The sequence below is a fragment of the Podarcis erhardii genome (assembly GCF_964252035.2).
Source record: "Podarcis erhardii genome assembly, chromosome: 7".
Taxonomy (NCBI): Eukaryota; Metazoa; Chordata; class Lepidosauria; order Squamata; family Lacertidae; genus Podarcis; species Podarcis erhardii.
In genome coordinates, this window is record NC_138511.1 from 9,256,584 (window position 1) to 9,275,664 (window position 19,081).

Sequence of the window (19,081 nt, forward strand, 5' to 3'; positions counted from 1 at the left end):
ATGGAGCTGATAAACAGCTGCCCTGGACACAGAATTGACCTGCACCTCCATGGACAGCTGTGAGTCCAGAATGACTCCCAGGCTGCGTGCCTGGTCCTTCAGGGGCACAGTTACCCCATTCAGGACCAGGGAGTCCTCCACACACACACACACCCTGTCCCCCCAAAACAGTATTTCTGGATTCAACCCCTTCCTCATTTTGCTCTTTCCAGGTCACGGTTTATTTTGACACCATCCTGATTACCAATGCCAAACTCCGCGAGGAGATAGAGAACCTCCAATGCCGGAAGTCTGTCTTCGATACCATCTACTCCCGGCTTCACAAACAGCTAGAGCAGCAGAGGAGGACGATGGACTTGTCTATTGAGCAATCGACGCAAGCCTATGAGCAAAGGTGAGAGCAGCCGGTCCCAGGTTCAAATCCCGCCAGGTTCAAATCCTGGGATCCGCCCCGCCCCCCACCCGAAACCCCGTAGAGATGCTACCAGTTGTTGTTGTTATTTAGTCGTTTAGTCATGTCTGCCTCTTCGTGACCCCATGGACCAGAGCACGCCAGGCACTCCTGTCTTTCACTGCCTCCCACAGTTTGATCAAACTCAAGCTGGTAGCTTCGAGAACACTGTCCAACCACCTCGTCCTCTGTCATCCCCTTCTCCTTGTGCCCTCCAACTTTCCCAATATCAGGGTCTTTTCCAGGGAGTCTTCTCTTCTCATGAGGTGGCCAAAGTCTTGGAGCCTCAGCTTCAGGATCTGTCCTTTCAGTGAGCACTCAGGGCTGATTTCCTTCAGAATGGAGAGGTCTGATCTTCTTGCAGTCCATGGGACTCTCCAGCACCATAATTCAAAAACCAGTCAATGTAGACAGCACTGAACCAGATAGGTCAGTAGTGTGACTGTTAAAGGCAGCATCCTGTGTTCCTGTCTTATTTCTGAACATGCATTTTCCTGAATTGCAGGGGGTTGGACTAGATGACCTTTGGGGACCCCTTTGTGATTCTATGATTTCCCCGTCACCACCACTTCTGCCCGCTTCTAGGGTGGAGGCTCTTGCCAGGATCTCTGCGATGAAGGAGCGGCGCTGCAAGGACATTGCGCAGTTCAACATTGAGTTTCGGGAGCTGGAGCGGATCTACAACCACGAGACCAAGCTGAAGGCTTTCATGCTCATCAAGTTGGTGGACCGCTCAGAATTTGAGGAGCAGGCCAAAAAGGAAGAAGGTACCACGCATTGTTGTAAACAAAAATCTGCCTTTTTTCCCCTTATGGGGTATCCAAGAGCCCATATGGAGTCCTTACGTAGGTTCCCTATTGGTAGGAGAAAATAACAGAGGCCAACCAGAGAATATTGAGTAGCAAAGCAGCTAGTAAGCCTGATCTTTATTGATCTGTTGCAACAGGGTGCTCGCTCACTACACGCAGGAGGGAGGAGGAACCCAGAACAATGGTGTGCAAGCCCTTCTAAAGACTTCTGAAATTGCCCACCCTGTAGCTCAAGACCACCCCAAAAAACATCACACATACATCACAGAAGGAGGCGGTCTACAACAGAAATCCTATTTGCCAGGATACCTGTTAATGGTCACTGATTGCTTTACCTGGGCAGCCTGGCCATTCTTTTGTGATGGTTAATACTTTTAGTTCCTGAATCCAGGTCATGGGCTCACCTTACACAAATACGACCTTCAGACAAGATTTGTAAGCAAAAAGACAAAGGGAAGGTTTTCCCCATTTCCTCCCTCCTTGCAGATAAATATATTGAGGTCTATTTAGGAGAGTCAAAATGGCTTCAGGATTGCTCTCCTGTGCTATTTCAGACACGTGGTTTATATACTTGTGTGTGTGTTTGCCTTGTACATTTATAAACATTTGTTTTATATTTGGGACTTTTGAATTCTTACAACAATATGCTTTGAATTTATGCTTTAAAGTTATGATTTAAAGGCTTGCTGAAGACACTCCTGTATTTATGAAAAGAATAGATTTTAAAGTTTCTGCTGTTAGGGTCTGCTTTTAGCCAGTTGCTCAGCCTCTGGGCCCCTGAATGTGTGAAGCAGAACACACTTGCTGCTGAAAGCGAGAGGACGGATCCTGTGGGTGGTATTCAGTCACGGTGCAGTCATGAAACTGGCTCATATCCCGGCCTGTTTGGTTGCTTGACACCACAGCTTCCATGGCTTTAAATTTCAGCTCTTTAATGGCTGCCTTTTAGTGGGTTGAGCAATTGATGATAATAATAAAAAATTATTTACCGTATTTTTTGCTCTATAAGACACACTAGACCACAAGATACACCTAGTTTTGGGAGGAGGAAAACAAGAAAAAAAAAATCTGAATCTCAGAAGCCAGAACAGCAAGAGGGATCACTGCGCAGTGAAAGCAGCAATCCCTCTTGCTGTTCTGGCTTCTGGGATAGCTGTGCAGCCTGCATTCGCTCCATAAGACGCACACACATTTCCCTTTACTTTTTAGGAGGGAAAAAGTGAGTCATAGAGCAAAAAATATGGTATATCCTGCCCTCCCCAGCCGAAGCTGGGCTCAGGGCGGCCAACAACAGTAAAATAATACAGCATTCTAAAATCAATTCATTATAAAATCAGTTCAAATCAAATTGATGGCAACCATTGGGCTAGAGTTCTGTGAGGATTACCGAAGGAGGGGGGTCACACTGTGCCTTGGCCAAAGGCCTGGTGGAACAGCTCTGTCTTGCAGGCCCTGCGGAAAGTTGTCAAGTCCCGCAGGGCCCTAGTCTCTTGTGATATGACAGAGCGTTCCACCAGATCGGAGCCACAGCCGAAAAAGCCCTGTCTCTGGTTGAGGCCAGCCTAACCTCCCTGTGGCCCAGGACCTTCAAGATGTTTTTGTTTGAAGACCGTAAGATCCTCTGTGGGACATACCAGGAGAGGTGGTCCCGTAGGTACAAGGGACCTAGGACATATAAGGCTTTAAAAGTTAAAACCATGACCTTAAACCTGATCCTGTACTCCACCAGGAGCCAGTGCAGCTGGTATAGCACTTGGTGAATGTGATCCTGCAGTGATGTTTTTTCATGAGTGTTGTGAGTCCGTGGGAGTGAGTTAACCGGCTTGAGGCCCGAGTCTCCTGCAATTCTTGGGGTCCTGGATTCAACAAGGGTTGAAATCGAATGGAGGATTCCGCTGTTGAGTTAGCCAGGCAAAGGGCATAAGAACCACCTAAGCATGGTCCTTTGTATAACGAAGGAAGTAGCTTTGTGCCGGAGGGCAAATGGGTGGGTCCCCTCCTTCACCTGCCTGGTGGTGAGAAAGACGAAGACCAAGAGTCTGTGTGATCTGAGCCAGAAAAGGCAGAAGCCAGAGAGTGAGAGCCATGCTTGATTTCTGTTTAAATCCAGGACTGTGGCTATGGGAGAAGCAAGACCTTCTTGGGGTGTTAATGCTATGAACTCCTCTATCTTAGGCTCAGGTTGTATATACGTGTAAATAAACCATATATCCCCATAGTCTCTGCTGTCCCACATTCTGCAAGGAAACACGAACCTGCCAGGAATGAGCCAGCTCCCAGTGAAGGTTTGCAGCCAACTGCAGAAAGCAGCCAGGAACAGGGAGACTTAGATGTTCGGCAGGGGAGAGCTGGCAGCGGCAGACTGCTGCTTTTCCTGACCTTGATGGGTGAGCTGATAAGGCAGTAGCTGAGAGCAGGCTAGAACACAGCCAAAGCTCGTAGGAAGCACAAAAAGGCACAAAGAGTCTCAGAGGCAGCCTCTCAGACCAGGGAGAGGGTGGACCTGATCCACTCAGTCCAAAGAGTCGGTGAATGGGAGGGCTGCTAGACAGGAAGCAAAGCAAGAGACGTGAGAGTCGTAAGTTCAATATCTTCTGTAGATCCCGGAAGAAATCTTCAGAAGGGTCATCTTGAGTAATGATGCCAGAGGCTTTGTTAGAGCCGTCCAGAGTTATTTTTTATGTCTTGGCAATAAATCCTCCTTTTTAATTATCTACGCTTACTGTGTTATCAACCTGGGATCCTGGACTCCTGGCAGAACCCTGGGTAAGTGCCTGGAACCCCCTGGAGCCTTGCACCCCTCGGAGACTGAGGTGGCAAGAGACAATTTTATGAACCCTCCCCCTTGAATCCCTTCCAGCTCTCAAGGCCAAGAAGCGAGCCAAGACCAAGGGGGAGAGCTTTGAGAGTTACGAGGTTGCCTACATGCGACTGCTGAAGCTGACGGAAAACGGGGACATTGACCTGCTGGTGGAGGATTTCATTGAGAAGGAGGAGAAGAACTTTGCCTACTTCAGCTATGTCACCGAACTGAACAATGACATGGAGAGGCTGCAGAAAAGGATCGAAGACATCCAGGTCTCCTCTCTGCCCTCCCCCCCCCTTCCTGCGCCCCTCACTTGTCCCTGGTCTTCTGGCCCTGGCTCCCCAGGCTGGGCTCTGGGCTGCTGATTGTGCTGCAAGTGGGCTGTGTTTTGATCGAGCAATCATGAACAGCTTGGCCACAGCTGTCCATGCCCTGGCGACCACACAGTGCTGCAATGCCCTTGGCTTGGTATGGAGGCTGCAGCTGGCGCAGAACATGGCAGTCAAACACCCACCAGCATGGGGGATTTGGCACTGGCTGCCAGTTTGCTACCAGGCCACAGTCAAGGTGCTGGTACTGCCATCTAAGGCCCTGCGCAGCTCAGAACCAGGTTGCTTAATAATAATAATAATAATAATAATAATAATAATAATAATAATTTATTTATACCCTGCCCATCTGGCTGAGTTTGTTAAAAACAATACAGCATTAAATATTAAAAACTTCCCTAAACAGGGCTGCCTTCAGATGTCTTTTACAAAGAAGATAGCTGCTTATTTCCTTCACATCTGAAGGGAGGGCGTTCCACAGGGCGGGCGCCACTACCGAAAAGGCCCTCTGACTGGTTCCCTGTAACCTCACTTCTCGCAATGAGGGAACCGCCAGAAGGCCCTCGGCGCTGGATTTCAGTGTCCGGCTGAACGATGAGGGTGGAGACGCTCCTTCAGGTATACAGGACCGAGGCCGTTTAGGGCTTTCAAGGTCAGCACCAACACTTTGAATTGTGCTCGGAAACGTACTGGGAGCCAATGCAGATCTCTCAGGACCAGTGTTATGTGGTCCCGGCAGCTGCTCCCAGTCACCATCCTTGTACAGGCATACCTCGGGTTACAGACACTTCAGGTTTTTTTTTTTCCGGACGCACCGAAACCCGGAAGTACTGTAACAGGTTACTTCCGGGTTCTGGCAGTCACGCATGCTAAATTGCGCTTTGCACATGCGCAGAAGCGCCAAATGGCAACCTGCGTGTGCGCAGACACGGCACTGCGGGTTGCGAATGTGCCTCCTGCCCGGATCACGTTCGCAAACCGAGCGTCCACTGTACTTCCCAGAAGCAGTTCAAGGACATTTTTGTTCTAACAGGTTTTCCCAGCTAGATAAGAGGGTCTACAAGTCTCTACTTGTTAGGGTTTTCGTTTTGCTTTAAGCCAGTGTTTCCCAGACTTGGGTCGCCAGCTTTTTTTCGGACTACAACTCCTATCATCCCTAGGAAGCAGGTCAGGGATGATGGGAGTTGTAGTCTTAAAAACACCTGGAGACCTAAATTTGGGAAACACTGTTTTAAACGTACTTTTGTGTGTGTTTTTAAGTGTTTTAAACTATTTTATGTGTAAATTGCCTTGAGATGGTGGCTTGGGAGGTGATTAAGAAATCAGTTGCAATAATAATAAAATAAAGAATGTGCGTGAGAGAAACATTTCAGGAGCTAAAACTGACTCATTGCTGCCACCATGTAGCCAATGAAGGGACTACAAGATGGCTAAACCTCTCTATCACACCAACTACTCTTTTGGTTGGGAGTTGGACCATAGCTGTCAATGTTTCCCTTTTTTAAAGGGAAATTCCCTTATTCCGATTAGGATTCCTCTCAAGAAAAGGAAAAAGTTGACAGCTATGAGTTGGACCAAACCACTTGATGTACGCTCTCAAAATGCTTTCACCAACACCCACCCATGAATCCTGGAATGTGTACCAGATTCCTTTTAAAAAAGAGCCTGCAACATCGACAGCTACAGGAACAAAAACAAAATTCTCTGATTAATCCATCCATTAAAATATTTTATCTTGTTATTTCCATTTGCTTATACATATTCATGCAAAGGATGAAAGCGAAAACAACAACAACAAATAAATAAAAACTATAAGCATGCAAAGGAGTAAAATATTTTACTCTGATTAATCACTAGCTATGCTATATTATCATCAATACCCATGGAAATTAATGGACCTACAGTCCTTAATAATTATACCGTGGTGCCCCACAAGACGAACGCCTCGCAAGACGGAAAACCCACTAGACGAAAGGGTTTTCAGTTTTGGAGGCGCTTCACAAAACGAATTTCCCTATAGGCTTGCTTCGCAAGACGAAATGTCTGTTGCGAGTTCCTGTGGGTTTTTTCCCCCTTCCCCCCCCCTTTTCCTAAGCTGCTAAGCCACTTATCAGCTGATCCGCTGATAAGCCGCTTATCAGCTGATCCGCTAAAAGCCGCTAAACCGCTAATAGCGCTAATCCGCTAAGCTGTCAATGGGCTTGCTTCGCAAGACAAAAAAACCGCTATACGAAGAGCCTCATGGAACGGATTAATTTCGTCTTGCGAGGCACCACTGTACAGCCTAGGCAGGGGACACCAACTCTTTGGTGCCCCTGCGTGCTTAAGTGGATATCTATTGGCAACAGAAGGTTTCTTCTTTCAAGGCTAGCATTGCACTCGGGTGGCACATAATTCCAACTTTTCTTTACCTATTAATTTTCACATTTTATGTGATCTTTCAGACAAAGTGTGCTGTAAGGTGCATTATACAAATGTGACACTAGATGGCGATGGTGAGCTGTGGCAAATTCAATATATTTTTCAAAACGTTTCTTTAAAAAAGCACTTTCACTTTTTTTTTAATATGTGCCTAGATTCCACCCTACTTCTGGAAATCCAGCACAGCTGGAGCGACACCCACAGAATAAAGGGAGGAGCTACATATGTTGCTCCACCCACTTTTGCCCCTGGCCCCGCCCACCAGCTGCATGTGGGCTCCCGGAAACTCAGCAATGAGAAAATATGGCCCTTGCAATTTTGGTGGGAAAGGTTCCCCACTCTCAGCCTGAGCCCCTTTGTGCACTTCTGTGTTCTGTAGAATGAAATCAGCAAGCTGAAATCCGAGCACAAGAAGGCGGAAGACATCGTTCACGGCAACATGAAAGAAGTGGAGGTAAATGGGGCACATGTGGGGCTGACCTGGGGGGTCCCGTCGCTGTGGGGAAAGGCTGCAACGTTTGGGACTTTCGAGTCCCATAGCTCAGAGGCAGCGTGTCCCGGGTTCAATGCCCAGTGGCATCTCCCGAGAGGGGTTGAGAGCTGCTGTCAGTCAACGCAGACAGTGCCAGATTTACATATAAGCTAAACAAGCTATAGCTGCGCTGTGGGTTAAACCACAGAACCTAGGACTTGCTGATCAGAAAGTCGGCAGTTCGAATCCCCGCGATGGGGTGAGCTCCCGTCGCTCGGTCCCTGCTCCTGCCAACCTAGCAGTTCGAAAGCACGTCAAAGTACAAGTAGATAAGTAGGTACCGCTCTGGCGGGAAGGTAAACGGCATTTCCGTGCGCTGCTCTGGTTTGCCAGAAGCGGCTTTGTCATGCTGGCCACATAACACTGAAGCTGTATGCCGGCTCCCTTGGCCAATAAAGCGAGATGAGCGCTGCAACCCCAGAGTCGGCCACGACTGGACCTAATGGTCGGGGTCCCTTTACCTTTACCCCTGACCGTTAGGTCCAGTTGCGGACGACTCTGGGGTTGTGCGCTCATCTCGCTCTAATAGGCCGACGGAGCCGGCGTTTGTCCGCAGACAGCTTCCGGGTCATGTAGCCAGCATGACTAAGCCGCTTCTGGAGAACCAGAGCAGCGCATGGAAACGCTGTTTACCTTCCCACCGGAGTGGTACCTATTTATCTACTTGCACTTGACGTGCTTTCGAACTGCTGGTTGGCAGGAGCAGCGACCGAACAACGGGAGCTCAACCTTAAAAGGGAACAGGCTTGACTGTTGTTGTCACATGCCTGTTTACTTCCAGCACAGTCTAGGAACTTCCGTTTGTATATAGCTTTTGTATTGCTGCTGTTTTGCTAGACACAAAGGGAAGTAGACATGTTTTTCCTTTGTTCCTGCTGCTGAATAAAATGCTGCAATATACTGCTTACACATGGCTCTGTCCGCCTCTTCTGCTGTGAGAAGATTTACACATTCTGCTGATAGAGCGTGCACGGGTCTTTAAACGTATCTGAGGCTTGTGTCGCTGATTGATGCTGTTCCAAGGGAGACCGGTGATCGTCCAGCTGCCGGCCAGTGGTTGGAGCCAGCTGGGGGCCTGCCTAATGCCCCTGTCTCCACGGCAGTATCCCAATAGCCATGACGTTATGTACTGAGTTGAATAGGTTCTAAAAGGCAGCAGTCTGATTGGTCCTAGAACAATAGGGTCCAGGATGCAGCAGTCTGATTGGTCCACAGGAGCCACCCAATCCAGCTCCAGGTGGAAGTGAATCCGCAACCTGATTGGCCTACAGGTGAATCCCGGAATTAGCCAATCACGTGGGGCCCATTGTGTAAATAATGTATATAAAGCAGACATTCTGGGGGAACTTCCATTCCTCCTCACCACTATGAGCTGAATAAAGAGCATGAAATCCACTCTCGTCTCTGAGTATATTTCACCTGACCACCTCTCCTTTGGTCCGCAGGATAAGCTGCAGAAGACCACGGAAGATGCCAACCTGTACGAGTACAAGCTGAAAGAGAACAGCAAGATACTGGACCAGCTGAAGCAGGCGGTGGACTTCCTCTTCAAGGAAACAGGCTGCGATGCCACCAAGATCAGGGAGCACCTGGGCGAGACGGGGGAGATCACAGATCAGAACCTGATGCAGTATTTCAGTGAGTGACGGGGCCCTGTTGTTGTTGTTGTGTTGTTGTTTAGTCGTTTAGTCGTGTCCGACTCTTCGTGACCCCCTGGACCAGAGCATGCCAGGCACTCCTGTCTTCCACTGCCTCCCGCAGTTTGGTCAAACTCATGCTGGTAGCTTTGAGAACACTGTCCAACCATCTCGTCCTCTGTCGTCCCCTTCTCCTTGTGCCCTCCATCTTTCCCAACATCAGGGTCTTTTCCAGGGAGTCTTCTCTTCTCATAAGGTGAGTATTGGAGCCTCAGCTTCAGGATCTGTCCTTCCAGTGAGCACTCAGGGCTGATTTCCTTCAGAATGGAGAGGTTTCGTCTTCTTGCAGTCCATGGGACTCTCAAGAGTCTCCTCCAGCACCAGAATTCAAAAGCATCCATTCTTCGGCGATCAGCCTTCTTTATGGTCCAGCTCTCACTTCCATACATCACTACTGGGAAAACCATAGCTTTAACTATACAGACCTTTGTTGGCAAGGTGATATCTCTGCTCTTTAAGATTCTGTCTAGGTTTGTCATTGCTTTTCTCCCAAGAAGTAGTCTTTTAATTTCGTGACTGCTGTCACCATCTGCAGTGATCATGGAGCCCAAGAAAGTAAAACCTCTCACTGCCTCCATTTCTTCCCCTTCTATTTGCCCTGAGGTGATGGGCCCAGTGGTCATGATCTTCGTTTTTTTGATGTTGAGCTTCAGACCATATTTAGACTATATCCAGACCATATCCAGACGGGGCCCTAGACTGGGCCCATCTCTTGGGTTACTTCTGCAATGGACCCAGATGCACACCAGACACCAAAAAGCATCACGGGGCTGGCAACACCTCTGCAGGGTTTCAGGCACAGGATCTTTCCCTGGAGATGCCACTAGGATTTGAACCTGGGACCGTCTGCCTGCAAGGGAGGCACTCTGCCACTGAGCTATGGCCATATCCCTGCAAATCTCCATTGGGCAAGAACAACCCACGTTGCTGGAATCCATTGCCCAGTAGCTCCAGCAGGCAGCATGGCTGGTTGCTAGTGTGCTGGTCCCGGGGGAAGGTTACCGTTGGCGTAGTCAAAGTCCGGTCCTGGGTCACTAGCCTGGAAACAGTTCAGAAGGAGCGGTGCGAGGTCCGAAGCAGGAAGCCGGGCGGGGACAGGAGCACTGGAGAGTCAGGTCTGGGTCCGGGCAGGAACAGGTACTCAATGACGTTGCTCCTGCAACCTGGGACTGGGCTGACTGGCCTTTATCTTCTCTGAGGCCAGGGGCGGCCCCGGCCCCCAGGAGCCCCGCCTCCCCTGGCCTTAAGGCGAGCACTCCTCCTGGGAGAAACCAGTTCCCTCCGCCTCTCTGCCCTGAGCCTCTACAGTTCAAGAGAGGCTGGGGAGTTACTGGACCCAGGGGGAGACTCACTTTCCCCTGACAGAGCCGGGAGAGGCGCACCTGTAGGCACTGTGTCCTCGATCACCTCTGGAGCTAGAGTGGAATCACCTGGTGCCTGCTCCTGAGGATCCGGCACAGGTGCAGGCACTTCAGATCCAAGGCCCTGCCCCAGCTCAGCTGGCCCTGGAGGCGGGGACTCCTGTGCAGGCTGGGATTCCTCCGGTTCAGCCTCTGAATCGGATTCCCAGGCCATCACAGCTAGAAATGATGGGAGTTTTAGTTTAGCAAGATGTTTGAAGCTCTCTGCCTTCGTGGGGAGCAAGAAGCTCTCTGCATTCTGTTTCTGGAGGGCCCAGGATGCTCTTGCAAAATCTTGCAGGGCTGTTGGGAATATCCCAGACCTGGTGCTTGGAGAGGGCCTTGCTTCCCAAGAAAGGTGGAGAGCTTAAAAGGTTTTTATGGACCAGGAAACCCATCCCAAAAAGAGCGTTTAAGCTCTCTGCCTTGCTTGCATTTAATTTGTGGGATTTCAGCCCTTCAAGCAGCCTTCAACCATGTATGGTTAGAATGGCACAAGTTAAATGTGTGTTAAGTTAAATGCGTTACAGGTAGGTAGCCGTGTTCGTCTGCCGTAGTCGAAACAAAACAAAATAAATAAAATAACAAAAAAATTCCTACCAGTAGCACCTTAGAGACTAACTAAGTTAGTTATTGGTATGAGCTTTTGTGTGCATGCAATGCGTGTTAAGTAATCTTACAATTGCCACATTGGCCTCAGCGTTTCCCCAAATTCCGACTGCGAAAAGTTAAAGTACGGCTTATATTTGTGACCTTATGGTATGCAGCCAGGAGCAGCGAGGAAGGGAGCAACTTATATTGGGGTATTTTTTATTTTTTATTCTCCCCCGCCCCCATCAATTTTAAAGGTGCTGCTTGTATTCGGGTGCGGCTTATATTTGGGCCAATACGGTCCAATCATAATAGTGGATGCATTGCAAGAAGCAATTACAAGAAGCAATGCAGATCTGCTTGTGTCGCCTTTCAGCTCGAACTACTTTTCCCTGTGCACGGGCGCGGGCAACTTAAGCTGCGTTTTCTGTGAAGTCCCATTGTACAAAACAGAGCTTGCATGCCATTCTCTTTGAAACTGAAGCACCTTGTGATTTTCAGTGCTCCTACATGCTTAGCTTTGGGAAAGACAGTGGTTAAAAAGACCTCTTGCATGCAGATTCAGTAGCTCCAGGACACTGGTGACTGTGGAAACTGTGGGATGTGATCCATGAGCGGCAGTCAAGTACAACATTCCTTGTAATGCTAGAGAAGACATGCGAGGGAATATTTGGTTCAGCCAGTCGAAACTTCCTGGCTGGAGCATCCTTCCTTTTGCATGTGATAGAAGGTGGGTGTGACCTAACCTGCCCAGGTGACAAAAGGACGAGTCACGCAGCACACCTCTCTCTTTTTGACTTCCTTCTTATTTTGACCAGCTTCTAGCTAGGACTGCTCTGCTAGCTCTCAGCTAGCAGAAACACTGGGATTATTCCCCCATATGGGGTAGATCCACATGTACATATTTGTAACTAAGTCTGCCTTCAGGGATCCAACTGTGAACTGATGTAAGTAAACGTCTTTTGTTGACTTTGAATAAGATTGCCGTGTCTTTTTTCTTTTAAGAGGGATTCAAGGGAGCTTACCAGGAATGTACAATTTAATCTGAGATAGGTTGAATTGTATAATAGTGAGAGGCTCACACGAGCCTGCAACCAGTTATCTGCTGTGCATCTGAAAAGGGGGAATGTAACTCTGCTACATAAAGGAACTTGCTAGCGCAAGTTAGGAGGGATATTAATAAACAGTATATCCTCTCCTGCCACCCTGAACATTCCCACAGAAACAGCAAGGGTTCTTTGACCCCTGGCGACCTCCAGCCAATACGCCACTCCTCCTGAAGTACACCACTTGTCTCCTCCCTGCAGGCATCGTGGAGAAGAAAAGCAACGACCTCTTGCTGATCGAATCTTTCCTACGTTACAAGGAGCTGGAGGGGGAGCTGGACTCGGTCCCCATGCTGAACCCCTTTTTGGGCGGCTCCGCCTTCCTGAAGAAACTGGAGACCATTAAGATTGCACCACCTTCTCTCAGTGTCGATCCCTTCGCAGAGACGCTGGAGCCCTGTAAGTAACTGTGGCTCTGATGCAAAGGACAGTGAGGCAAAATGTTTCTAGATGCTCTCAATATATGCAGCAGGTCTGCAGCTAGGGGTGAAACGAGGCTTTATTTCATGTGGGTCAAAGACCCAATTTGGTACCAACACCACCCCATGCATTTCTGTAACACACACACACATACAGAGGCTGGCAGTCTCACTGGTGCCCCTCTGGAGGCTTCACCTGGGGCAAAAAACCTGGCTAGGTCCCCCATAGCTACGACTCTGCCCTCAGCTTACATGTGATTTACTTGCACAATTGCAGCTCTGCAGGGGGTGGTAGGTGGGAAAACAAACAATAATAATAATAATAATAATATTTTTTTATTTATACCCCACCCATCTGGCTGGCTCCCAACAGAATATTTAAAATAGAATCAAACATTAAAAACTTCCCTAAACAGGGCTGCCTTCAGATGTCTTCTACAAGTCAGGTGGTTGTTTATTTCCTTGACATCTGATGGGAGGGCGTTCCACAGAGTGGGCGCCGCTACCGAGAAGGCCCTCTGCCTGGTTCCCTGCAACCTTGCTTCTCGCAGGGAGGGAACTGCCGGAAGGCCCTCGGAGCTGGATCTCAGTGTCCGGGCTGAACAATGGGGGTGGAGACGCTCTTTCAGGTATACTGGGCCAAGGCTGTTTAGTGCTTTAAAGGTCAGCACCAACACTTTGAATTGTGCTTGGAAAACGTACTGGGAGCCAATGTAGGTCTTTCAGCACTGGATTATATGGTCTCGGGGGCCGCTCCCAGTCATCAGTCTCGCTGCCGCATTCTGGATTAGTTGCAGTTTCTGGGTCACCTTCAAAGGTAGCCCGACATAGAGCACATTGCAGTAGTCCAAGCAGGAGATAACTAGAGCATGCACCACTCTGGCGAGACAGTCTGCGGGCAGGTAGAGTCTTAGCCTGCGTACCAGATGGAGCTGGTAAACAGCTGCCCTGGATACAGAATTAACCTGCACTTCCATGGACAGCTGTGAGTCCAAAATGACTCTCAGGCTGTGCACCTGGTCCTTCAGGGGCACAGTTGCCCTATTCAGGACCAGGGAGTCCTCCACACTCGCCTTCCTCCTGTCCCCCCAAAACAGTACTTCTGTCTTGTCCGGATTCAACCTCAATCTGTTAGCCGCCATCCATCTTCCAACTGCCTCCAGACACTCACACAGGGCCTTCACCACCTTCACTGATTCTGATTTGAAAGAGAGGTAGGGCTGGGTATCATCCGCATACTGATGAACATCCAGCCTAACCCTCCTGATGATCTCTCCCAGTGGCTTCATATAGATGTTAAAAAGCATGGGGGAGAGGACGGAACCCTGAGACACCCCACAAGTGAGGGCCCAGGGTTCTAAACATTCATCCTCCATCACCACTTTCTGGACATGGCCCAGGAGGAAGGAGTGGAACCACTTCCAGCTCCCAGCTCCTCTAGATGGTCCAGAAGTATGTTATGGTTGATGGTATCAAAGGCCACTAAGAGATCCAGTAGAACTAGGAAAAAGCTTTCACCTTCGTCCCTAGCCCACTGGGGATCATCGGCCAGCGCAACCAAGCAAACAAATGCAGAACCGGGTAGGGGAGAATGGACAGTGGGAAGGGGCCATCCAAGATCTCACGTGACCGTCCCAGAACCCTGTGAGCAAGGAGCTTAAAAAGCTCTTTCTTTGCGGGGGTTTCCCATTACTGAAAGAGTTTTCAAGCCCTCCATTTTGTTTACTGGGCTCTGGGAAGAAGAAGAAGAGTTTGGATTTGATATCCCGCCTTTCACTCCCCTTCAGGAGTCTCAAAGCGGCTAACAATCTCCTTTCCCTTCCTCCCCCACAACAAACACTCTGTGAGGTGAGTGGGGCTGAGAGACTTCAAAGAAGTGTGACTGGCCCAAGGTCACCCAGCAGCTGCATGTGGAGGAGTGAAGACACGAACCCGGTTCCCCAGATTACAAGTCCACTGCTCTCAACCACTATACCACACTGGCTCTCTGGGAGGCTCGTGTGGCATCCCACAGCCTTCCAGAAGCCTTCCAGAGTCTGGTGAGGAAGGGATAGTCTCCATGGACAGGGAATGATGCTTCTGAACACCAGAGCATTTCCTGCTGCCAGCTGGCCTCCACTGCCACCAGTCTTGTTTAGCAAAGGGGGAACTGAAATGCAACTGAGAGGTTGGCCAACCAGCAGATCATTTTCTGATCTTTTCCAAGGAAGACCCAAGTTTATGACAAGCTGAGCAAGGGGACGAGGGGGTCTTACTGGTCATCTGAAGCACGCTTGATCCTGGGCCAGGCTCAAATTCTGTTTTGTTGCAAGCTGTGATTAAAAACCAAGGCTAATGTTGCGGATTCCACCTCTAAGCTGCAACCCCTTGAATTTCCCAACAGTGGAGGGTCCTCTGGACCACAGCACCCTGCGGGCCATGATCCTGGAGAGCCTGGAGAGGGAGAAGATGAAATCGATTAAAACCTCGGTGGAGAGAATGGAGACCAGCCGAGAAAAGAAGAAGTATTCCACCATACCCTAAGAGGAGGCAGGCAGGCACTCCGGCCAGGAAGCCCAGGGATTCTCAGCCCAGTCATAGACTATGTATGTCTGTGTGTATATATATATATATATATATTTATATTTTAAAAAATACAAAATGGGATGAAGTACCAAAATGGGCTCTCTTTTGTAAACATAAAAGGTTATTAATAAAGGACACAATTTGACTTTTGCATTTCTACAGTTTCTGCAATTTTCTAACCTTTGCAATGTTTTATTTTTACTATTGGGACGTGGGTGGCGCTGTGGGTTAAACCACAGAGCCTAGGACTTGCTGATCAGAAGGTCGGTGGTTTGAATCCCCATGACAGAGTGAGCTCCTGTTGCTCGGTCCCTGCTCCTGCCAACCTAGCAGTTCGAAAGCACATCAAAGTGCAAGTAGATAAATAGGAACCGCTCTGGCGGGAAGGTAAGCAGTGTTTCTGTGCGCTGCTCTGGTTCGCCAGAAGCAGCTTAGTCATGCTGGCCACATGACCCGGAAGCAGTACGCTGGCTCCCTCAGCCAATAAAGCGAGATGAGGGCCGCAACCCCAGAGACGGCCACGACTGGACCTAATGGTCAGGGGTCCCCTTTACCTTTACTTTTACTATCAAATATTTCTCTCCATCTGCTGGCTGAGTATGGTGGTGAGCATCTGTCTGCTCCTGTTTGCAGCATAGGAGCAGAACCATACATGCACCCACATATTTCTTTAAAGCTTTTTAAAAAACCCTTTACACAAAGTCTGCTTTGAGAGAGATGTGCTGCCATACATTTGACTGAACTCAACCCCTGGAGAGGAGGGGGAGTTTTCCCCTCTAGAAATATGTGAACAGAGCTGTCCACCTTGACCTTGATGTGCCTGCAAGGCATATTGATTTTTCTTTTTAATGCTTGGCTTTTGCACAGCCAGGAGATTGGCTGGGTCCATTAGCCAGGGAAAACCCAGGGATCTATCCGAGCATCTCTTTGTTTCTTCCAATGGCAGTAGTAAAGCTAGGAGGACCAGGATGGGGCTGGGCTAGCCAATGGGAAGATCCTGGCAGCACTCAGAGGGGAAATGTACTGAGTTAAATAGGATCCAAAATGCAGCAGCCTGATTGGTCCTAGAACAATAGGATCCAGAATGCAGCAGTCTGATTGGTCCTAGAACAATAGGATTCAGAATGCAGCAGTCTGATTGGTCCTAGAACAATAGGATCCAGAATGCAGCACCCAATCCAGCTCCAGGTGGAAGTGAATCCGCAACCTGATTGGCCTACAGGAGAACCCCAGAATTAGCCAATCACGTGGGGCCCATTGTGTAAATAATGTATATAAAGCAGACATTCTGGGGGAACTTCCATTCCTCCTCACCACTATGAGCTGAATAAAGAGCATGAAATCCACACTTGACTCTGAGTATGAGTATATTTCAGGAAATGTACAGGTAACCTTAGGCAGAGTCATGGAACCTGTGGCCCTCCAAATGTTGGTGGACCCCAACTCCCAACAGTTCAGGCCAATGGGGTGAATGGTCAGGCATGATGGGAGTGGTAGTCAAACCACATCTAGAGGAACACAGGTCTCCTGTCTCTACTTCCTGCCTGACTCCACCAACCACTTGCTGCCTCAATTCTATCAATCTGAGCTCCTCCCATAAACTACATCCCTACCCATTTCTCATTTACCGCAATGGAAGAACTAAGTCGCATGAGCATTATTTTGGGGGCATTTGCAAAACAAAAGCAGCCTGCAGCACCTACCTTCTCTCCCTCCTACGCAGGTGAAAGGTGGTGCTCTCCCCAACGGGGAATCTCCACCCCTCCAAATGCTGGGTTCATGGAATCATACCATAGGTGGTTCTGGATTCCACACCACAGGTACTCTAGATATATTTGAAGGGGGTCAAAGATGGCATGTCTCCACAAAGCACTGTGGGGCTGAAGACCAGGCTGTCCTGATGCTTAGCCAAGCTCAGAGTCTGGGACCAAGTTGAGAAAGCCAGGCAGGCGGCCCCCATGAACAGAGGGAGGAGGGCCACCCCTGACCACTGGTCTTGCCAGCTAGGGATGATGGGAGTTGTAGTCCAAAAACAGCCGGAGACCCAAGTTTGGGAAGCACTGCTCTTGCTGAAGCAAGGATGGGGAACAGCTGTGGCCCTTCAGATGTTGTCGGACTCACAGCTTCCAGCAGCCCTAGCGAGAATGGCCAGTGGCTGGTAGGGTGGGAGCAACATCTGGAGGGGTCCTGTCAGGGGTTCCTTGGGGACAGGAGGCAAGAGGGAAGGACGAATTCTTGTTGCTGAGAACCAGACATCCCATTTGTAGGGGGCATTGGGTGTCCCCACCCAGGCAGAGTGTGTGGAGCGGAGCCTTAGGGGGACAGAGTCCCAGAAGCGTGCCCTGTTTCACTTTTCACAGCTTGGCCGGAGGGACCCGCCAACCATTTGGACGTCTTCGTAGTTTCATTTGGTTACGAGCCTCTTGCCTCGCTCCTCATATACCTTGGAATCGTGGCTTCTGGACCTTGAACAAAAACTTGTTCCTTGCTGTCCATTAAGAGTCGCTGCTGTCGTGTGTGTGTGTGTGTGTGTGTGTGTGTGTGTGTGTGTGTGTGTGTTTGGTGGGAGCCTGGTCTTCTTCATCCTTGAGTGAAATGTTCTCGTAAAAACACCGGAGGGCAGCACTGTCCAACGATCTGATTCTGAGTGTTGTAAACCAGCTAGGACTGTTTTAGTCGTACAGTGGTACCTCGAGTTACGAATGTAATTCGTTCTGGAGGTCCGTTCTTAACCTGAAACTGTTCTTAACCTGAGGTACCACTTTAGCTAATGGGGCCTCCACTGCCACTGCACAGCTGCCGCGCGATTTCTGTTCTCATCCTGAAGCAAAGTTCTTAACCTGAGGTACCAGGTATTTCTGGGTTAGCAGAGTCCTTAACCTGAAGCATCTGTAACCTGAGGTATCACTGTACAGTCATACCTCGGGTTACAGATGCTTCAGGTTGTGTTTTTTCGGGTTATGGACCCACCGAAACCTGGAAATACCAGAACGGGTTACTTCTGGGTTTTGGTGGCCACACATGCGCCAAAGTTCTAAATCATGCTTTGCGCATGCGCAGAAGCACTAAATCACAACCCGCACATGCGCAGATGTGCCGCTGCAGGTTGCGAACATGCATCCCACATGGATCATGTTCGCAACCCGAGCATCCATTGTCCTCTGCCCTTCTTGGCAATTAAGCCCAACTGAGAAACAAAACAAGTTTCAGGACACCTAAGGCACAGGTGGGGAGCTGTCAGCTGATGGACACACAGGTGTGGTATGGGAGAAATGATGCCATGAGCCAACTGGTGAGCCCAGACTGGTCCACAAGCTGGAGGCTTCCTATCACCAGACAGATGGGGCCTGATCCCATGAGTGCTGGCCCTATAGCATTGGGGGAGATAGCCCCCAACCCCTGCAAAATTACCATCTGGGAAAATGCCCCCCTGCAGGAGGAACTGCAGATTCAAGGCACCCGGCATACTCTGTTGGGTCCTAACCACCACCATCACCCTTCAGATCCATCAAAACCATCCCAAGCCCCAAGATACTGGTGAAAGCCCAGACCTAAAGCTATCATTCCCACGTGGCAGTTTGAGGTCTCCCTTCCCTGAGTCCTCCTTGGGATGAGGAAGACATGTGCTGTGGACCAGAACCCTCCTAGTTCTCCCAGGGAAGGATGGGCCAGCATGGGTGGAGAGGAGTATAAAAGCTCCAGGACTGATGCAACACCTTGTCTAACTCAGGTCCCTGTAACTGTAGCTGGTCCATGGAATGGTTCCTCAGCATTGATGGAGCAGTGGTGTCAGAAGTGGGATATGTGCCTGTTTTCAGCTTGGGTGCTGGCTCCTGCATGAGTCCATTCTCCCCTCCCAGGTTTCGCAAAGCCAGCTGTTATTCATGTAGGAACATGTGGTGTCAGGTGTGTGTGTGTGCAGGAGCCAGGCCCTGTGACCAATAGGACTCTGCAG

The 19,081-nt window shown here is 49.4% G+C and overlaps 1 protein-coding gene across 1 annotated transcript in view; it reads left to right on the top strand.

Annotated features, from left to right (window-relative positions):
• The window catches only part of CCDC63 (coiled-coil domain containing 63), a 29,195-nt gene extending 13,924 nt beyond the window's left edge, over positions 1–15,271 (top strand). Inside the window, exons 6-12 of the mRNA XM_081868472.1 lie at positions 213–394; positions 1,037–1,218; positions 4,121–4,338; positions 7,196–7,270; positions 8,794–8,986; positions 12,344–12,541; positions 14,945–15,271. Of these exons, the coding sequence (XP_081724598.1) occupies positions 213–394; positions 1,037–1,218; positions 4,121–4,338; positions 7,196–7,270; positions 8,794–8,986; positions 12,344–12,541; positions 14,945–15,084 (1,188 nt within the window). The 3' untranslated portion in view covers positions 15,085–15,271. The remainder of the gene's footprint in view (positions 1–212; positions 395–1,036; positions 1,219–4,120; positions 4,339–7,195; positions 7,271–8,793; positions 8,987–12,343; positions 12,542–14,944) is intronic.
• The last annotated feature ends 3,810 nt before the right edge of the window (positions 15,272–19,081 follow it).